The sequence below is a fragment of the Episyrphus balteatus genome, chromosome 3 (genome assembly GCF_945859705.1).
Source record: "Episyrphus balteatus chromosome 3, idEpiBalt1.1, whole genome shotgun sequence".
Taxonomy (NCBI): domain Eukaryota; kingdom Metazoa; phylum Arthropoda; class Insecta; order Diptera; family Syrphidae; genus Episyrphus; species Episyrphus balteatus.
The window spans coordinates 113750874-113772357 of record NC_079136.1 but is presented as its reverse complement, the minus strand read 5'-3'; the positions used below and the strand labels follow the sequence as shown (position 1 = coordinate 113772357).

The 21484-nt window shown below is 30.4% G+C and overlaps 3 protein-coding genes across 3 annotated transcripts; 2 read left to right on the top strand and 1 right to left on the bottom strand.

Moving 5' to 3' along the window:
* Window positions 1-5274: 5274 nt before the first annotated feature.
* Window positions 5275-7136, bottom strand: LOC129915601 (GATA zinc finger domain-containing protein 14-like). The gene is made up of 2 exons (XM_055995218.1): window positions 7089-7136; window positions 5275-7019 (listed from the first exon to the last, which is right to left on the bottom strand). Exon 2 carries the CDS (start codon window positions 7017-7019, stop codon window positions 5391-5393), a length of 1629 nt encoding a protein of 542 aa, XP_055851193.1. The 5' UTR covers window positions 7089-7136; the 3' UTR covers window positions 5275-5390.
* A 2994-nt stretch (window positions 7137-10130) lies between these two features.
* LOC129915703 (uncharacterized) lies at window positions 10131-11955 on the top strand. Its single transcript, XM_055995354.1, has 2 exons — window positions 10131-10295; window positions 10404-11955. Exons 1-2 carry the CDS (start codon window positions 10281-10283, stop codon window positions 11841-11843), a joined length of 1455 nt encoding a protein of 484 aa, XP_055851329.1. The 5' UTR covers window positions 10131-10280; the 3' UTR covers window positions 11844-11955.
* Window positions 11956-20169: 8214 nt separating this feature from the next.
* Window positions 20170-21233, top strand: LOC129916616 (larval cuticle protein A2B). The gene is made up of 2 exons (XM_055996660.1): window positions 20170-20501; window positions 20574-21233. The coding sequence occupies exons 1-2, from the start codon at window positions 20490-20492 to the stop codon at window positions 21069-21071; spliced, it is 510 nt and encodes a 169-aa protein (XP_055852635.1). The 5' UTR covers window positions 20170-20489; the 3' UTR covers window positions 21072-21233.
* Window positions 21234-21484: the final 251 nt, after the last annotated feature.

The window sequence follows — 21484 nt, the reverse complement described above, 5'->3', positions numbered from 1 at the left end:
TAATTAAAAATACTTTAAAGTCTATAGAATACAAATTGCCGATGTTGCCGTTTTGTTTTTTAAAATTAAAATATAAGGTAGTAAGGGACAATCTTCCATCGTTCAAGCGATAAATGCAATTTTATCACAATCTGACTCCAAACACAAAAAAAATATTTTGAAAACAACGGCAACACCTAAAATATTTTAAAATACATTTTTAAAAAGCCAGGAGCTTATTCTTATCTCTTAAATTTTAATCCACTAAATTTAATAAAGAGTTTTTGAAAAAGTGGTCCTTAAACTCAGAATTAAAAAAAAAATTTTATTAACAAAATTTAAAATGACTTTTTTCCAAACTTTTTCTAATAAAATATGAATTTATTTTAAAAAAATTTTTGGCCAGAAATATTATCAGTTGAATTTTCAAGCAGAAAAGGTAATATATATAATATATCACACTTTGAAAAAAAAAAAATTAAAAATTACTTCAATTTCAATGGGTTTTTTTTTTGATAAAAACTGAATTTTTGCATTAAAATAATTAATTTTCACAAAGACTTTGGTAAATAAGAACTTTAAATTTTTGCTATTTAACTTTCAACAGTAAGGGTTATTAAATGAATAAAATATAATTTTATATTTAGATGTTGAACTTTAAAAAAAAATAAGTTACATTTTTTTTCAAAACTTCTATTAAAAAAAGTTCTTCGAAAATGAAATAATTTTTATTTTTTTTTTTCATAAACCGTAATACATATTGACATTTCATTTTATAATTTCCAATCATAATAAATGCGGCCAAAAAAAATAAATGAAAATAAATGCATTTTATATTACGAAAAAGTTTTAAAAACGACATGTTAAAATTTTTTCAATAATTTTTTTTTTTCAAAAATCTGAGTTCAGTTACCATTCTTTCAAAAGCCCTTACTTTAATTAACGTAATTTTAATTTTACAAATATGACTTAGCTTCTAGCTTTTTAAAAATGTATTTTTAAATATTGTAGGTGTTGCCGTTGTGTTCAAATATTTTTTTTGTGTTTGTGTTTTTAATCTATAGACCTTAAAGTATTACCGACGTTTGAAAAAAAAGATCATCAAAATCTAAGCTTTAGTTACTCCACTATAATATGAACAAAGAATAGAATTGAACAGTAACTTTATTAGTAAACCCAAGTCCATACAAAACAGTAATGGCCAGGGCATTACATTGTAATTAAATTAGAAAAGACTATAAGTAAATTATTTAACGTCTCTATCTGAAAGCTCTCATTGTCATGTAGAAGTTATTCTATTTGAATTGTGAATTCGGAATTCATCCACGCTCCATAGTTTTAAATAGGGTTGATGAATTCTATAAGACCGAAAGTGGCATGCAACAATCCGCGACCCTCCGACCTAAGTTCGTCTCTAAACTAAACCAATTATATTCTATTTTCTATTTTTTTTAAGTTCAAAATGTACTGGGTTCAAAATAAATTAATTTGTGACACGACACAATATGCAGGAGCAAGGTCTAGTGACTATAACAACTCCCATTTGTATTTTCTAAATGTAATATTTAAAAAACGGGAGCTGGTTAATTTTTTCAGAGTCTAGTTTAGCACACCGTAAACCTTCATAAATGTATATTTTTGTTTCGGCAACAAAACCCTTGTAAACTAGTGTTATCATCAGACTTCAGATTTAGTTGCAGTTAATCACACTAATTTTACAACAGTGATTGTGGGATTGATCTCCATGGCTGCTAGTTGAAACAACTTTAATTAATGTGTGTTATGTTTGAAAACCACTTAAAAACTAACTTTGTTCTACTTTGATTTAAAAAAAAATATCGTCTACGTTGATTTTAAATTGTTTTTTCCCTCATATTGCTAGAATGGAAATGATCTAGAATTTACCACCGAATTCGAACGGCTAGGCAGAGATGTTCTTTTAAGACAATGATACATTTAGAGGCTTTGTTAATTAATCTTAAGAAGGCTAACCCCTCAAAATGGCATGGTATGGATGCTTTGAAAATTTATGAAAACTGAAAATCGTATGAAAAATCTCAAGTTTGCTTTTGGATTTTTTCGATTTTCTGAGAAATGGCCAAAAATGTTTTTATCCCCTTTTGAAAAGTCACTGCCCAATAATTAAACACTTACAAAAACTCAAAATAAATAAGAATATGTTAAATGTTTAGATACTGTACAAAGTTTGCATGATAATTTAAGTGAGATATTACAAAACTAAAAACAAAACATTTGAGAATTGTATAAAATTTATGTAAAAATCATTCAAAAATGCAATATACCTACTAAGTGTTCAATATCGGATTGTGTTTATTGGTTCTGTTTGGGGTAGATTCCTACAATATAAATATTTTGTTGATGATCGACAAAATCACTGAGGGAAAAAACGAAACGTAAAATGTAAAATGTTCGACGTTGATTTAATGTTGAAAAAATTTACATGAAACTTCTTCAAAATAAAATTGAAACAACGTAAGAAATTTTTTTATTTTTTGTCGGACTTCAGCTTTTGTTGCATTTTATCACTCCAATTTTCAACAGTGATATAGCACGTTGGTAAAGCATTCGTCTAGTAACCCAAGAGTTGTAGGTTCGATCCCAAGCAGCTGCCCATTTTTTCTTTTTTTTAATAAATTGATGCTTTTTTTTTAAAGTTGAAACAACTTTGATTTAAAAATGTTTTATAACGGTAAACCACTTTAAACTAACGATGTTCTACTTTGATTTTAAAATTTTCGTCTTCAACGCAAAATCATTCCGAAAAATAGTTGAACCATGGTGGTTTTCTTTGATTTTAAGTTGTTTTTTAAATCAGTATACAAAAATAAAGAGTTCACCGAATTTTTAAACGAAAAAAAAACAAATTTAGATTTTTAAGAGGTTATGGTAGTTTGAAAAAAAGTTCTTTTTATCATAATTTTTGAACTAAGAGTGGGCTAACGAAAAAAAGTGTTTAAAGGTTTTACTATTTGTGTACTGAAAAAGAAATAACCTCAAAGACCATTTTATATTTGTTGTTACTTTTGAAAAAAGTTTTGATATATTATACCTACTAACTAAGCATGTAGCGTTTCTATCTAGGTGCTCATATGGCAAGCCAAAAAATTAATGATTTAAAAAAAAATATTTGTGTTTTGTGGCTTTTAAGGTTAAATAAAACAAATCAACTTAAGCTTCTTAACACGAATGTTATGTATGTACTACATTCAATAAAGTAAGAATTCTAAGCCTTAATTTTGTAATCGTCAGTTAGACTATCAGAAGAATAAATGTCAATATAAAAAAAAAACTTTTATTCCTAGGAATAAGCTCTAACTGAGGACTATTGAAAAATTGGCCCTAAGTCAAATAAATAACATTTGAGGGGCAGTGCCCACACTAGTGGATCTACTTTTTCTATATTTTAAATTAAAAAGGTTACTGTGGTGTATGCGTACTTTTTTTCAGTTGAACAAAAAATAATGCTTCTATAATTTTTAAGCTGTTGGGATATCCTGTGCTAACATTGGGCATAAAAACCACGGTTTCTAACTAATGTATTTTTCACAGAAAAAAAAAAAATCATATTTTTTTTAGTTTCTGATATAAAAAAAAAGTTCATGTGTGCAATTCACACGTGCTAGAAGTGAAACCTTAAAAAAAATTGTTTCTTGCAAAAAAAAAGAAAAAATCTACCTATTTTTGATTCTATCTCCGTTAAATACATGTTTTTTATATGACAACCTATATTAATTTTATATCATCTGAAAACTTATTGTTTCAGCTCAAAATATTTATATCGTCCATGTCTATACAACATCTACAAAAAGAGCTTATTTTATGTATTTCAAACCAAATCACTTTTCATCAAAAAAAGCAAAAAAATCAATCTTTTTTCTCTTTTAACACCATTAAATATATTTTTTTAAATGACAACCTATAGTAAATTTAATATCTGAAAGGTTATTTCACCTTTTATATGACGTATGAATCATATTTCTACCATGCCTAGAAAAAAAAAATAAGAATTTTTTAAAGCCAACTATGTCGAAATTTCAAGCTGAGATTACGGTACTTCCTACACTGGTCATCGTTAACAGATCTCCACAGGTGTATTGAGGTATTTTTCAAGTTTTTCAATTTAATATTGTGTTACTTGTAGAGCTCGTACAGTTAATTGTGATATATCAAATGAAAGGTGTAGAAAAAGAACATGTTTTTACCGTTATCTCAGAATTTTGAATATGAAATTAATTGAAATTTCTACATTTATAGTTTATTTAATTACCTATCTACAGTACAAATTTCATTCATCTATCTATTAAAACAAAGTTATAACAAGTTGAATGTTCGTGTCGCGTTTTCGTTTCATCTTGTTTCAAATCACTACGATACTAAAGAAGTTTTCACTTCAAAAAAGTTTTTGTTTCTTTTGAAAAAATGAAGGAATAAAGAAAAAAATTGGCTATGTTGTGTGTTTTTTTACGTTAAAAAAATAATTCCGTTATAATTTTAGAACCTTGGGCTAACCTAACGAATCATGCAGGTTTCAAAAAAATTAAGGATTTGGGTGCCCTCTTCACATAGCCCTTATAGCCGCCTCACAACAAGCAGATTTTAGGAATACAAATAAATGACATAACTGCGTTAATGGAAGGAAAAACTAAGTCTGTGTTTGATTGTTACATCGAGTTAAATTCTTTTTTTGAGAATCAGGAACTTTAGTAAGCTTACCGTATCGCAAGTTTCAACATTCGTATCGAAGTTAATATTTCCCAATTACTACCAAACAATAACCTGTTGAAAGTGCCTGTTTTTTTTTTTTTGCCTCATTAGAGTGTAAAACATGTAATACCTTATAAAACATTATTTAGACAAGTTTTTATCACATCATTTTTTATTAAAATAAATAAAATAAACTTAATCAGTTAAAGTTACCAAAAACTTGACTCGTAATATTAATGTGAGAATGGCAATTCTAAAGTAATTTTTGTGGAGGAGAATCAAACTTTATGTACCTACCTATTTTAATATTTCGAATTTTCAATAATGGAATTATTTTAGTTTATATTTAAACAAACCCAGTAAATCTGCACAGGGAAGAGTTTTTGATAAAGGAGACAAACGCGAACACAATAACAATAGTGACTTTTAATTTCTAGTTTTTTTTTTTGTTTTAATTTTTCCGAAAACTTATATACGGAATGAACAATGACAATTTAACTCTTGCGTAAAAACCTTGAAAAGTCACATAAATACAATTTATAAACACAAATAAAAGAAAATAAAAAACAATTATTTTCCAATGATGTACTCATGTAAGTCCGAAATAAGGTTTTATTTAATAATTCAACATTCGATTGAAGAATTGTAAATAAAATATTTCGAAATTTTTGAGTGGTTTTTCTCTTTTATGGATTACATAAATCACATGCACAACTATCATTATGCTGAGAATCTTTACTGCATTTAGCGCCCTCTGCATCCGGTGATTGTGTCTTCTTTTGTGATGTTTCTTTTGTTTTTGGCTCGAGATCACTAACTTCTGGTTGCTGCTTTTGTGCTGAATTTGATATCGTTTGCGGTTGTTTGGATTGAATTAGAATATTTCCATTGTTATTTACTTGATCATTATAACCGTAACTATTTGGAGATAGGTTTTTAGGAGGGTTGAAAGTTTGGATTTGTTGTTTGAGGTTTATGATTTTAGTGTTTGGTTGACCCATCGAAACATAATGAGTTATTGGAGCCTCGTTAACGACCTGAAAACCTTCATCGTTTATTTGAGCATTTGTTTGTTGTGGCTGAGAATAAATACCATTTTGATTGTATGTTAGCTCGTTGACAACTTGATAGCCCTCCTTGTTGATTTGTGGTCCAGCCTGTGGTTGTTGTTTTGATAATTGGAAGAAAGCATCATTGAAAAAGTTTCCCTGTCCTGGCTGGGCTGTGATGGCGCCACCTTGAAAATTATCAAATTGTTTTGCTGTTTGCTGGGGGCCATAAGCTGGAAAAATATTGGGGAAATACTGTGCATTTTGAGGGAAATTCAATTGATTCGGAAGGTACGGTCCGTTTTGGGGGATGTTCAATTGATTTGGAAGATACTGGCCATTTTGGGGGCCATTTTGTTGATTTGAAAGATATTGGCTATTTTGAGGAACATTTAGCTGATTCTGTCCATTTTGGGGATTGTTAAGTTGGTTTAAATATGGCAGAATATCTGGTGAAATTGGATTAACGGTATATGGTTGATATGGACCATATTGTTGAGGAGCTTGAGGACCATTTTGTAAGTTAGGTTGTGGAAGGTTTTGTGGGAAATACGGCAAAGTATTCTGTGGAAGATTATTTACTTTTGAGCTAAGATCACCTGAAGGACTTACTCCGCCAAATGGGTTAATATTTTGCGAAGGAATTGATGTTAGTTCGGTAGGGAAATTTTGCTGCTGTGGTAACTGGTAAAAATTTTGTGGAGGAATTTGGTATTGATTTTGTTGTCTAAAGTTGTAAGGAAATAGAGGCTGATTATTATCACTTGGAGTAGATTGAGGTTGAATATTTGTGACTGGTGAATTTTCGTAGTAATTTGGAGGAATTTGGTAATTATTTTGAAAAGGAGCTTGATTGCTCGATGGTAGTTGAGAAATTCCTTGAAAATTCTGTGGGATTTGTTGTGTAGTAGGTTGTCCTTGATTATTATCTGATCCCGAAGGATATCCACTTGACACCAATTGATATCCATCAATATTTTCAGGTAATTTGACTTGTCTTTGAGCTTGGGATGGTGGTAGATAATGAACATTTGGTCTTGTTAAATCTTGTTGGGATAATGGCACTGGACTTTGTTGGGGACCTTGATAGTTATTAAATGGAGGCAGTTGTTGGACTGATCCGTATTGATTTTGAGGTGTGTTTCCATAGTATCCTGGTGGGATGGAACGTTGTCGTCTTGATTCATAATTTCTCGAATATGAAGTTGGATGTTGTTCATATTCTTTCAATTGAAGTAAAACTATTAACACCACAATTAACCGCATCTTAAAAAAAATAGCCCACAAAATAATCACAATCACAAATTTAAATTTCTTATTTTAAGAACTAATTACCTTAGCTTAGCAGATGTTACACTTGAATGATGTTATGATTGATAAAGAAACTAACACTATAGTTTAGTTTTTATAGAAATTTAAAGAATTCAATTAAAGAACGTGGAAAAATGTTTAATGCACCAAACAATGAATCATTGTGTATCAGAATGTTCTTGTAGATGCATGCCTACACATTGTTTTGTTGAGTATATTGTTTTTTACGTTGTGTTAACAGAGTTTGAGTTTTATTTTAATATAGTTTTTACTTGGGATTTTAGGTTAAGATTGACCCAGATATGATTCATTTGATTAAACGTGACATAATGAACTACAATACCAATGATTGTCTCTTTTTGTAACTATTAAACTGCGTTTAGAAAAGTAAAATCTAAGCTTTTTACTATACCCGATAGTTGAAGGTTATTGTTGGTGGGATTTATTTTTTTAATCACTTTATATTAAGGGTTTAAATATTTCAAAAGACAAATTTGAAAAAAAAACATGGAACTAGTGCTTTTGATTTTTTCGTTAAATAATCCCTTTTATTTTGTATAATTTTTCTTTGGTGGATTTTGTTTCGACTGGAGAAAGATATTTGTGAGTTTTGTTCCGTGTCTTTGATTCAATATTGTTGAAGCCGTTACAAATCGATTTAAAATAATGCATCATGATAATGCGGCTGTAATAGCTACACACAGAGAAAAATAGACCACATAAAATAGAACAAAAACAATAAGATTTCTCTATGGTTTTCATCCAAGAAGGAAACCTTATTAAAACAATCGGGTTTTCCTTATTGTTTTAAAATCTGCAAAAAAATAAAAAATACGATGACCAGGCTGGGAATCGAACTGGAGACTTCAAATCATTAGTCGTCCACCTTACCACCTGAACCAACCTGCCATGAAAATATTGATGGCGATTTTTGTTCTAGTGCTAAGTTGCAAAAAAAATCAACTTTTCAGTCAAATTTTAATAAGATTTTCTATATAAAAATAATAAGAAATCTCCTTAAAAAAACCTTATTAATCGTTGATTTTAATAAGATTTCCTTATGAAATGTATGGAAGGTAAAACAATATGGCAATCTGTTAGCTTTTAGCGGGTCATATTTTTCTCTGTGCATGGAAAGAATTCAAGAGTACAGCGTATTCGGACGCCTTTGGGAAGTTCTGCTTGGCATATTCGACAAAGCATTAAAGAGGCTACAAGAAATAAGGTGGCGCAAGAGTTGATCCAATCGAGGATAGCTGGAACCACTATGATGGTCATTTCAATACCTTGAAGAAACTGACGGAGGCAGATGAAAGTTTAAACACACAGAAATCATTTTCATTTCTGTGTTTTTTGGGGCTATCCCGACAAACAATTTTGGTTCTATAAATCTTTACAGATGCAATTGTTGCTTCTGTAAAGCATTATAGAAGCAAAATTGTTAGTAGGGATTGGAAACCAAAACTGCATGAAGGTATAATGTCCATATTACTCAACCTTAAAAATATACATGTTTGATGTTTCACAGATCTTATCTTTCCAGAAAAACGAGGTCTATTGGTAGGCTGTGCTTTTATTTATGCTTAAAACGATGTTACAAATTTGAAGCAAAGTACCAGTAATAAAGTAAAAGTAATAAAATATTTCTTAGAAATTTTTAAGAGGCTGTATTATGTAACAGATAATTGTTTTGAGAATTCGAAAATAAAACTTGAACCGTCCAATATTACAGTTTTCTATATTCTAGTAATCAACTTAACTTAGTATATTACATATATAAGTATATACAACCAAAACTTTGCAAATTTGTTTTTACATTACATGCTAAAATTGAAAAAAACTTCTATAATGCTTTACAGAAGCAACAATTGCATCTGTAAAGCTTTATAGAACCAAAATTGCTTGTCGGGAGTATGCATATGAAATTAAGTAGAATTTTCCGAAGAACTGGAATATTCTATTCACAATTCCAAAATCATATACCGTCACCACAATAAGTTGACTTTTCTGTAAAAACTTTTTTGAAAAATTTCTTAAACTAATTGTTCTTGAGAAGTCAATACTCCAAGTGACTATAAAGTCTTTTTAAGATACATAGTAACTATTTTCAGTGCATGTGGTACATAATTTTAGGAAAACCCATGATGGATACAGGGATAAAATTTGGCATGCACGTTTGATTTGCAATGAGAGTCAAGAACCAAAAGAGGCCGTAAAAAGCTATATTAAACCAGTAAGAATAGACAAATAGAAAAGAACTGTTTAATTAACTGTCTGATTTTTGGAATTCAGGATGCTATAAAGGTGGTTTACAATTCGTGAAAAGTTCTGAAGTATCTCCGTCCGATTGACTTGTTTTAAATAATAAAAATGCATATTTCAAATAGCTTTTCTGAAAAACTCTAGATTTTGAGATAGGACACTTTGCTTTCGAGGCGACGACTTGTGAAATATTTCAAGATCATTTGTGAAACATTAAATTTGGTAAGTCACATACATAAAATTAAATCAACGTTTAAGCCTAGTACGCAGCTGAAGCGAAACCAAAAATGTTTAAGTCTCCAAGGTCAACATTTTAACGAATTAAAATTATCGAGTATTATGTCAAAGTCAAAATAATACAAACACAAATAAAAAAATTTCAGAAAAAACATTAGAAAATATGTTTTAAAATAAAAAAAAAAAATAAATTTCGTTCAAGGTTTCGTTATGCTATTTTTGTATGAAAAATTTCGAAAAATGTGATTTATGTACCTCAATTATATAAAAGTATAAATATGTCTCGGTATGGTAACTCCAAAATATGCCAACACCAACGGCTAGACATCTTAGTTCCAACTTGCATAGTTCTAGCGTATTTAGATTTTATTTTTTTTTTATAAGAAAAAAAAATCATTCTTTGGCCTAAAAATATCGAAAATAAAAAAACTACGTGACAATGATTCAATTTTTTAAACATTCATACATTATTACGGAAGAAAACACGTAATCTGGTCTAGAACAGATTATATCTACATGCTAATGCTTCTCATTGTTTTCAGTTTTTTTTGTATCTATCATCAAAGTACCTACTATCTTCTACCTGAGTATCTAACCAAACTATAAGTTCTTAGTCTCGATGTTATTATAAATTCACTGATTTGACATTTTTCTGGTTTAATAATACTGCAGCGTTTGTAGGCTGTGAAAGTAAAAAACAAAAAAAAAACGCGCGATATGATTTCGCTACGAGTAAGTGGGTTTCATATTTCTATTTATTTGTTTATTATTTTTTATTTAATATTTTGACATTGAATTGATTGACATATTTAAAAATGTTTTTCTTTACTCTGTTTATAGGTTGCAATTATTTTTGCATTATCAACTCAATTTGTTAGTTATGGAAGTTGTGGATATGTTGTTGTTTCAGTTGATAACTCATTGCCAGAATCAGAAACTCCAGAATCTAAGGCGGAACCTCTACCTGAGACATTATATACTCCAGTGATCGAAACTACAACTGTGCCGACTTTAGACGAACCCCAAGAAGTTGAAGATACTTCAGCTGTCCAGGAGATTTCAACACCATCTGACCGTCTGCCTCGTAAAGCGACAGGTTCCTCTCTTTGGAAAGACTGCACCAATGGAAAAGGTTGCTTCATTAAACACTTCCGCCAATATAACTATTATTATCCAAATGGTCAACGAGTTGTTGTACCAATTCAAAATAATAGACCAATAACAACTGAAGATTTATTACCAAATCCTAGCATTCCTGATGAACTATTACCTGTCACTTCCTCTGTACGCATGACAAATGATAATGGCAGGGTTACTGTTCAAACTAGCTCAAAGCCAACGGTTAGTTATAATCTCCCAGGAGTTACTTCGTATGTTCCCAACAACGGTTTTAATTATATCTACAATCAGTTTGATTCAGGACTTCGTCAGAATACACAAGCATATGCTGGAGCCTCATCATATGATCAAAGGCCTGTAAGCGAGGAAGAACAAGTAGTATCTGAAGAAGCATCTGCAGAACAGACAGCTGAGCCCGCTCAAGAAGACGATTCATCTTCTGGCAACGTGAACAAGGACATTACAACTTATCTATCTGGTCCCAATGTGTTCGGTCAAAGCAGATTAAGAGTGGTTAAAAATGGAAACAATGGCAATTTCCAATCAAGTCAAGTTAGCGTGTCATCGAGTGTTCAATCGCGACCTTTCCAAGTTGCTCAAGCACAAGAAGAAGTTAGTACTTTATCAGATTCTTACCAAGATGAGGATGAGTCCTCAACAACCGGCTCTTCTGGAAACGTGGACAAGGACATCACAACTTATTTCTCAGGACCCAATATGTACGGTCAGAAAAGACAGAGAATTATACAAAATGGAAACAATCAAAACTTCCAATCTCAACAAGTAAGCGTATCCACAAGAGTACAGTCAAAACCTTTGCAACAAGTCGCAGAAGAACAAGAAGAAGTAACAAGTAGTACATCATCGGAAAAGCAGTCAGAATCTTCGTCAAAATCTGAACCTCCATCTATCAATTCTGCTAAATATGGTTTCCAAAACAGATTTGTATATGGTTACGACCCATATTTCCAAACGTACCATCAGTTTGGTGTACCACCGATAGCTCCACTCCCTTATGCCGGGTTTCCAAGTCCAATTTATAGTCCAGCTGGTTTTCCATATTATAATCCAGTTAGCACTTGGCCAAATTATCCAGCACCAGCACCATCGCCACTTTACGACATTCCAGGTATGGCACCAGCATATTCGGTTATTTTGTAAAATTAAAAAAAGCTTAAAGGTTTAATTTGTTTTTGTTGTAGAAGAAAACTTCTGTTAGGTAATTATTTATTTATGTTTAATAATATTTATTAAATAAAACAAGTCGAAGAAAAAAAAAATTGTTTTATTGGATGAATAATTGAAGATATTTTTGAGAAAGAGGAAAAATTATAAGTGCAATCGGTCGATGGTAAATGAAAGAGAATGACGATCAGATGAAAATACCCCTTTTTACTTGCGGAATAGGAACTACATAGCTATATGTATATAAAGTTATGTATTAGTAAGAAAAAAAAGTTGCAATAACAATCAGACAAAAAATATTGATGTTGGAGAATGCAAAAAAGATGGGTCCCGCAAGTCCGTCTCTCTGTCTGTCAGTATAAGGAGCTACAGCCTAAACGGATGAACCGATTAACATCAAACTTGGTACCTAAGTTGAGTTTTTTGGCGAATTTCCAGAGGGGTTTTTGAAATTAATTTTTTTGGACCAAAAATAACGGTACCTGTCAAGTCACGTGTTTGAGATATAAGAAGTTTTTATCTCCGAAACGTGATGGCATAGATTTTTTTGGTTTGACTTCGAAAAAATAAATACTCTGTCTACAAGTTACACAATCTTAAATTGAAAAAAATTTAAAAATACCTCAAAACACCTGTGGAGATCTGTTGGCGATGACCAGCTACCAGTGTAGGAAGTAGCATAATCTCAGTCTGGAAACTCGACATGGTTGACTTTAAAAAATTCTAACTTCTCTTGTAGACATCTTTGAAAGAAGATTTATACATCATTATACAAGGTGAAACAATAAGCTTTCACATCGTATAAAATTTTTATAGGTTGTCAAACAAAAAAATTGATTTGATAGCATGAGAACATAAAAAAAAATGTTTTTTTTTTGCTTTTCGGATGAAATTTCATCGAGTTTACAAAATTCTAGCTCTTTTTGTAGATGTCTCATAGACTTGATCGATATATATAATTTGAGCTAAGACAATAAGCTTTCAGATGGTGTAAGGTTGTTAGGTAAAAAATGCATTTAATAGCGTGAGAAGATAAAAATACATGTTTTTTCGCTTTTTTTTGATGGAAATTGATCGAGTTCAAAAAATTCCAGCTCTTTCTGTAGATGTCTCATAGACCTGATCGATATATATAATTTGAGCTAAGACAACAAGCTTTCAGATGATATAAAATTTATATAGGTTGTTATATAAAAAACATGGATTTGAAGGTGATAGAATAAAAATAGGTAGATTTTTTCTATTTAATTTTTTTTTTTTTGCAAGAAAAATGATTTTTTAAGGTTTCACTTCTACCACGTGTTAATTGCACACATGATTGTTTTTTAATATTTACTTTAAAGCATAGTTGGCAACCATATAAATACAGAATATTAATTTTATTCTGAAAATAAGTAGAAGAAATGCCAAAATTGTGACAACAGTTGGGCTCAGAAATGGGAGCAGATACGTGGGAAATCGAGATTATAACAGAGCCGGCCCGGATTAAAGAAAGGAGAAGAAAATTGTACCAGTTAAAATAACATAATCACATTTCAAGTGTATGGATGGACTTAAGTATATTGGCCACTTTCTGCAAAACGTACATCAGTAAAAATATTTTTTTCCCTTTTTTTGAAATTCCGCTATTTTGTTTAGTTTTTATATATTTTCAATTGGGGTGTATACGTGTACGGCACCTTAATTGTCTTCTAGTTAAATAGACTTTTCGAGGGTTCAATTAATATTTTCAAAAAATTCTTGCATCTCGGATTCACTTTGGATAAGCTTATTAAAGTCTAGTAAATACTTGGTGAATCAAGTCGTGAAGTGAATCCATAAATTTTTTTTTGGTCACCCGTGAACGTTCCTGTGAAATTTCGTGGTGAAATGTATGGGAATCTCTTTCACTCGTGAATCTACTCTCCTTACATATTTTTCGAAAAAAAAATAATTTGAAAAATTGAAAACAAACAAAAATTGTATGAATTCACTTCACGACTTGCTTCACAAGTATGTACTAGGTTTAATATTGAAGTCCGACACAAAAATACTAAAATAACTTCTAAAACTAGCTCCATTTAATCTTAAAGGAAAGAAATAGACATTCTTAAAACAAATAGAATCTGTGTTAATTTAAGAAGATTTCTGCATGATTTTTTTACATGAAGATTTTCGACTTAAATTTAGCGAACAAATCTTCTTAATTTCTTCAATGTAATTTTATAAGAAAGTCTTTTTATTTTTATGTGAATTAAATTCAATTTACAGATGATTTCCATTTAAAAAAAATAAAAAATGTTCAAAATTTTAAAATTAAACGTCTTAAGATAAACTTTACCTTGAAATTATTTCCATTTTAGACTCCTGCTGAGGCGTAAATTAAATTGTAGGTAGATATTTCAATAAAAATGAAAAGGGTCAAATTTGTAGGAAGATCTTTTAAATTTTTATCTAAAGGAATCTATACAAAATAAAATCGTTTACTTCACTTTTAAAATCTTTCCGGATTGAAAAAAAAAACAACTTATCTGGCAAAAAAAAAAATAAATACCAAACATTTAGAAGAATTTCACATTAACTTTATATGTTGCACTTTTGTTAAGAAAATCTTTTAATATCATTAAGTTTGAACAATGAATAATTGATAAAAAAAAATATTATTAAAATTTAATGAATTTCGTTTTAAAATAAACAAAGTTTAATTGGATGCTATTTATTTCAATAAAAAACTTATTGTTTAAGGAATTTGTGCATTTTTTCACCGTGTTCTGCCCCTATTTAATTAATACCCTCATCAACTTTTTATGCTTTTTCTTGTGTTTGAAAAGTGCTCTTAAAACGAACTTACAACCTCCTATGTCCTATCACGTCTTAAAAATAGTTAAAATTATTATTATTATTCTATTCAAGTCGAGAAAGGCATAATCTATCCTTAACTTACCCTATATTAATTATTGCAAGTAAAGAAGTCAGATTTCTATTCTTTAACCTGCAACCAAATGAGGAATATAAAACCACCTTACTCCTTCTAGTTTGCAAATATTTATGTTCTTCTGTGAGATTATTTATTTATGTTTACATAAAATGCCACCCTGAATTGTAAAAATGTCTCAATTCCATTTAGGTTACTAAAATATGATCTAATTTCATGAATTTTACGACAGATTCCAATTGCAGCATTGCACAAATGCACACTTAAGTTCTCCCCAAATTATACATCCCACCAACAAGCGAACCGCCCCTGATAAATATCTTAAATAAGCAATATTTCCAGCTTGACTTCCATAAATATTTTCTTTAAGTAAACAAAATTGACCTACTTTTAAAGCGCGTATTGAATCCATCAGAAAATTAATAATAAAAAAAAGAAAATCCAGCCGAATTGCTTTTCATACTCAAAAGTGTAAAAAAAAAAATTGCAACCAATTTCGTTCATATAATAATTATAAATAAAGTAGAGGTGCAAATTGAGATACAGAGGTGCATACATATGTAGAGTAAACATAAAGTTTCAAAGATTCGTTCAATAACAATTTTGTTCCCCGATGTCACTAAATTTAACTCCAAGATAATGCTCTTCGTCGTACTCGTTTGGTTTTTCAATTTTTCTAGGAAAAATATTAATCAGCAAATTTCTGGTTTATTACATTTGAAAAGATACTTAAAGTTTCTTGTCAAAATTACACTCCGGTTCATTTGATGCAGGACTGATTGTATTTAAATGTATGTATAATATGCTTACCAACTAAAGCAAACATTGGACTTTTGACTCAAAATTCAAAATTCAGTCCGTCCGAACAGCTCCGATTTTCATAGTTTTTTTTCAAACTTCGATAGTTAAAAATACTTTCACCTCTATAGGTTGAAAATTGCCGCTGTTGTCGTATTATTATTTAAATTTGAAATCAAGTTTTTTATGAATAAAATTTAAGAAAAAAACTATACGGGACTGAGGGACAATCTTGCATCGTTTAAGCGATAGAAGCAATTTTCTTACAAATTGACTTCAAACACAAAAATGAAATATTTTGAACACAACGGCAACACCTATAATATTAAAATACACATTTTCAAAAAGCAGTTCATTCCTGTTAAGTTTGAATAAAATAAATTTAATGAAGAGTTTTTGAAAAAAATGGTCCTCAAATAGTTCTGTAAAAGTAACGACAAAATGAGTACCCGCATGTATAGGTACGTTACTTTTGATACTAGTACCCGCATCAATAATATCGTTACTCGTTACTTTCGTTACTTTCGCATGCTTCGTGTGTTTCGTACATTTCGTATATTTCATGTATTTGATACGTTTCGTATGTTTGGTATTTAAAGTATGTTGCGTACGTTGGTATAAGGGTATACAAATTTTTTTTTTTTGAAAAAAACCAAAAACAATTTCTATAATCAAAGCTACATTTTATGGTCATAAACATTAAAATTAGTTGCTGCATTCTCATGTAATAAGAGTTTTTAAGGTAGCTATATTGAATTTTTTTCGTTTTTTTTTAATCAAACGTGGAAAGTTTTTTGATTTTTTTCCAAATTTTTCGACAAAACTTTGGTAATTTTTTGTTTATTTTCGTTCAGTAATCTTATCACAATTCTTTAGAGACCTTTATTTCAAAAGTACAACGCGCAGATCTAGAAATATTAACACTTCAATACAACCATGTCGAACAATTTTTCATTTATTTTTTCTATTGAGAGTGATTTTCAAACATCGTTTTCTGCTTTTTTTTTGTGTTGAAAATTTTGCACCGAAAATATACTGATTTTTTGAAAAACCAAAAACCTTTTGTACATTCTTAAGCTAAATATCAATACCATTAACACCAAGGCCATGATTGGTTTCGTCGTGGATATACATATTTCGGCCAAATAGAGAAAATACAAAAACGTCTCTTTTGATATTTCTGTATAAATTATCGACAACACAATGATTATTGAACCTTGGCACTACTGTTTTAATCGAGACAAAAGTAAACTCCAGATAATTATCTGCAGTTAGCATTCTGACTATGGTTACGATACCGACACCAGATGCGAAATGCGACAAATTGAGTGTATCACTTCATTTCGTATCTCTTACATCGGATTTAGTATTGAAACTGGAATCGCGTCGTTACTCGTATGTTTCGTATCTCGTACGTTTCGTATGTTCCGTTACTTCAGTACCCAGTAACGAAACATACGAGTAACGATACTGTTTAGAAAGTAACGTTTCGTTACTCGTTACGGAAGTGAATACCCGCATTTTAGTAACGAATACATACGATTTGCTATCCTCAAACTCAGAATTTAAGTGAAAAAAAAAAAAAATGTAAATGACTTATCTTTAAAAATGTTTTGACCATAAATATTTTTTGATATAGTGAGAAGAGGAAGGCAATATATACTCGTATTTATATTAGAGTTTATAAAAAAAAATTAAAAATTAGTTTAATTGCATTGGATAGTTGATTTTCTCTAAGACTGTGACAAGCAAGAGCTTCAAATTGTCTATAACATTTAACAACAAAGGCTGTTGAATAAAAGAAAAAAAAAAATAACTATAAAAAATATAAGTTTTTTTTCAAAAAGTTCTTTGAAAATTATACACTTTTTGATTTTTTCTATAAACTGTAATACATATTGACATTTTCTTTTCTGAATTCGAATAATAATAAATAAAGCCTAAGAATTTTGAAAAATAAATCCATATTTTTAACGAAAGATAAAAAAACGAATGTTAAAATTACTTTCAATAATTTTTTTTTATTCTGAGCTTGAGTACCAGTTTTGCAAAAACCCTTCATTCAATTTAATTAATTCTAATTTTACAAAAGGAACAAGTTTCCTCCACTGTGTTTAAATCTTTTTTGTGCTTGAAGTCAATTTGTGAGAAAATTGCATATATCGCTTTAACTCCTAATTTCCTAATTACCTAGAAAATCTGTTGGTATCATTTGAGTTACTCCCCTTAAGTTAAATCAATTTGATTACCGAGCAAATTCTTTTTCGTAATTTAAGTTTGTTTCTGTATTCAAATTTATCGTAAACTTTTCCGGAACTGAGTATATTTTCAATTGAAAAAGAGTGACCTGAACAGCGGAGACGCTACGACAAGCCAGGAGAAGGGACCGAATCTATTTTCCAAAATTCTAAAGACTTATTTGGATTTCTGACCTACAAGATATTATTTCACCTAAATTTTTGATTTCTTAAAACTCTAATTTATTAAAGAAAACACTATGGGATAATTTTTGCTATAGTTTAAATTATTTTTAACCATCTGATAAATTTTTTTATTTTGCAGTTTACTATAATTAATTTTTCAGGTATTTTTTGAATTTTTTTTTGCATTAAAATTTACACAAAATTTTTGACCATCCAGACAACTTTAAATTTTTTGAATTTATTCCAAAATTTTCATACAAGTTGTATTCAAATTTTGAACGACCAATATTCTGAATTATAAGGTCAATTGAGATCATTTCTGTTTTTGTCAATAAAATAAAAAAAAAAAAAAAAATAGTTACTCATACGCCACAGTTTTTTTTTTTTTTTTTTTTTTGTCCGTGGGTAGGTGTTGAAATCTTCAAAAGATTCTATGAGGACCGGAAAACGCGTGCTCATAGATATGTGGGACTCTTAACCACTAAAACCACCTCCTCCTCCCGATTGCAACTAAGTTCAGATGGAACTTATCTAGCAATTTATCTTTCTCGAAGTTAAGTTACGTGTTGTAGGTAACTTTCCGATGAAAGTTCCTACTGATGATATTTAAAAATAAATAAATAACTTTTGTTTTAAATTAAATCATTAAGTAATGGTTTAAATTTTTGTTATCAAAAAAATATTTTAAAGGAAGTTAAATAAATAAAATCTCTAAAACATTTAAATTTATATTAATCAATGCCGATATTTCGAAATAAAGGAATTAAATTGAAAAATTTCACTGTACCAAATCGGAAGGTTTAGTCCTTCGCAAACGTCGTACTAAGTTTGTCTCGTCGAGAATTTCTAGTATTGTTCTATTAGTATGTTCGACTAACCGTTTTCGATGTTTTTGGGCAAACGTTTTTATTTCTTCGCGAACCGTGGGGATTCCAAGATCCCTGTGAAGATCTTCGTTTCTTATATACCACGGCGCATTTACAAATGATCTTAATAATTTATTTTCAAAAGTTTGTAATCTATTTAAATTTGTATCGCGTGTACAACCCCAGAGTTGAATACCGTATGTCCAGACAGGCTTTAGTACCTGCTTGTAAACTAATAATTTGTTTTCGATACTTAGTCTAGAATGTTGTCCTAGCAACCAGTACATTTCTCTCAATTTCATATTTAATTGATCACATTTATTTTTAACATGCGCTTTCCATTTTAATTTCGCGTCGAGAGTCATCCCGAGATATTTTGCCTCATTTGCAAATGGGACTTGAGTAGTATTAATAAAAACAGGTAGTCTATTTATTTTCTTATATGTAAAGTCCACGTGGACTGACTTAAATTCGTTAAGCGCTATTCGCCACGTTTTTGTCCATTCATTGACATTGTTAAGGGCATTTTGCAATTTACTTGTCGACTCGTTGATTGTTTTGCCTACTGCAAGTATTGCGGTATCATCAGCAAAAGTAGCTACAATTGTGTTTTCTGTTTGAGGTATATCGCGTGTGAATAGAAGGTACAAAATAGGACCTAAAACACTACCTTGTGGTACCCCAGCCACTATTTCCCTAAAGTCTGAGTAATCATTTCCGTGTCTGACGCGGAAAATTCTGTTCTCTAGATATTCTCTAAGAATGGTAAAGAGTCCTTCAGGTAGGACTTGTCTTAACTTGAATTTGAGGCCCTCGTGCCATACTTTGTCAAAAGCTTGAGATACATCTAAAAAGACCGCTGAACAAATTTTCTTTTCTTCGAGAGCTCTCTCAATGACATCGGTGATTCTATGCACTTGATCGCCACAGTGATCACATGAATTAAGGTTAGACCAAAACTGTCCTCAATCAATTGGTTTGGATTATTGTAGGTCCTACTCATATACAATGATGTACTCTAGTTACTGCGCACACGCCTCCTGTTCGAAATAGCATGCGTTCAGTATAAAAAAAAGTAACAACATTTTTGCTGAATTTTTATGAAGAAATTACTTAGTTTTTTTTTTTTATTTTAATTTTATTTTCCTGTTTTTTAGCGTGAAAATAAATTTTACTGGAATTTTTGTTGAGTTCGATTTATTTAAATGCAAATTGATTTTTTTTTTCTTGCAAACAACGCGACGCGACAACTGTTGCGTAACAAATGGAGAAAAAAAAATCGAAAATTGGTTCACCTAAAGTGGATCGTAGTGTGTGGTGATTATGACAAAATTAATTGATAGGTTTGAAGTGTCTGTAATAAAGTAGCGATAGATCTGTGATTTCGATTCTTGTCTTCGTTATGATGGTGGTGGGATTTTGGTACTTTTGGGAAATATTGTAGAGCCTTAAAACTGGTACCAGCAAAATTATGATGGATGTACTTGTTTAGCTGAGTTTCTACCTTTAAACAAATTTAGTATAAAAACTCACAGCATGATCAAAACAGTAATTAGTCAATACTCGAATTTTGTATCGTGTTCTCTTATAGCAAACAAAAAATCACAAACCTTTCTTAAAGATGTCTTTTAAGGTACGCCATACCTTCCTTCGGAATACTTTACATCAAAACTATACAAAAAATATTTCCCTCCCTTTTCTACAGTTCGTTCTATTGATCTCGGCTATTGCTGTTGCTGCTGCCATTGAAATCCATCAACCTTTGATCTTGAAATCTCATGAAATTCACGAAGAAGGCCCAGCGGAATACGAATTCGCCTATTCGGTCAGCGACAAACATACTGGAGATATTAAAGCCCAAAAAGAAGTCCGCAAGGGAGACAGAGTCGAGGGCGTCTATGAACTGATCGACTCGGATGGTCATCGTCGTATTGTTCAATATAGATCCGATAAACACACTGGATTCGAGGCAATCGTGCATCGTGAACCAACTGACATTAAAATTCCAATTCCTGAACAAAAACACAAATTGATTGCTACCAAGATCTACACTCCATTGGTTCATCACCAATCGATTTCGCCGCTTCACAGTTTGAACTTGATTAGATCGGATGATCATAGGTCTATTGATTTGGGAAGATCTGATGGAATTGAAGGCAATCATGTATCATATTCTGGACCAGGAATATCATATAGTTATTAAGATAGGAAAAAAGATCGCTTTTTTAATTGATTGAAAATGACCGATATTGAAATTTATATTCATCTCATATATGTATATCATCATTTAGCTTTAAGTATAGTCACAATGTGCCAATGTAATACTCCAGTCAATTTATATTTTTACTCTTAAAATATCTCACACAATACATAAATAGTAAAATTATTGAAAAGACTTTTAAGTCAGAAGTGGAATCTGTTTGAAATGGAAAAACAATCGCGTCCTTACCATCTTACAGTTCTCTTTGATTATTTCACTTGGATTCCTTATTTTTTTCAAGACCATTTTATGCCTAAAGAATACTTTTGTATTAGAATTGATTAGTTCCTTTGTCCAATATTGAAAAAAGGTCAAAACATAGACATGTCTATTTATGACAATTCTTAACAATGGGC

What these genes read in the sequence shown, in the direction of transcription:
- LOC129915601 (XM_055995218.1), bottom strand. Translation starts at nt 7,019, where the DNA reads ATGCGGTTAATTGTGGTGTTAATAGTTTTACTTCAATTGAAAGAATAT.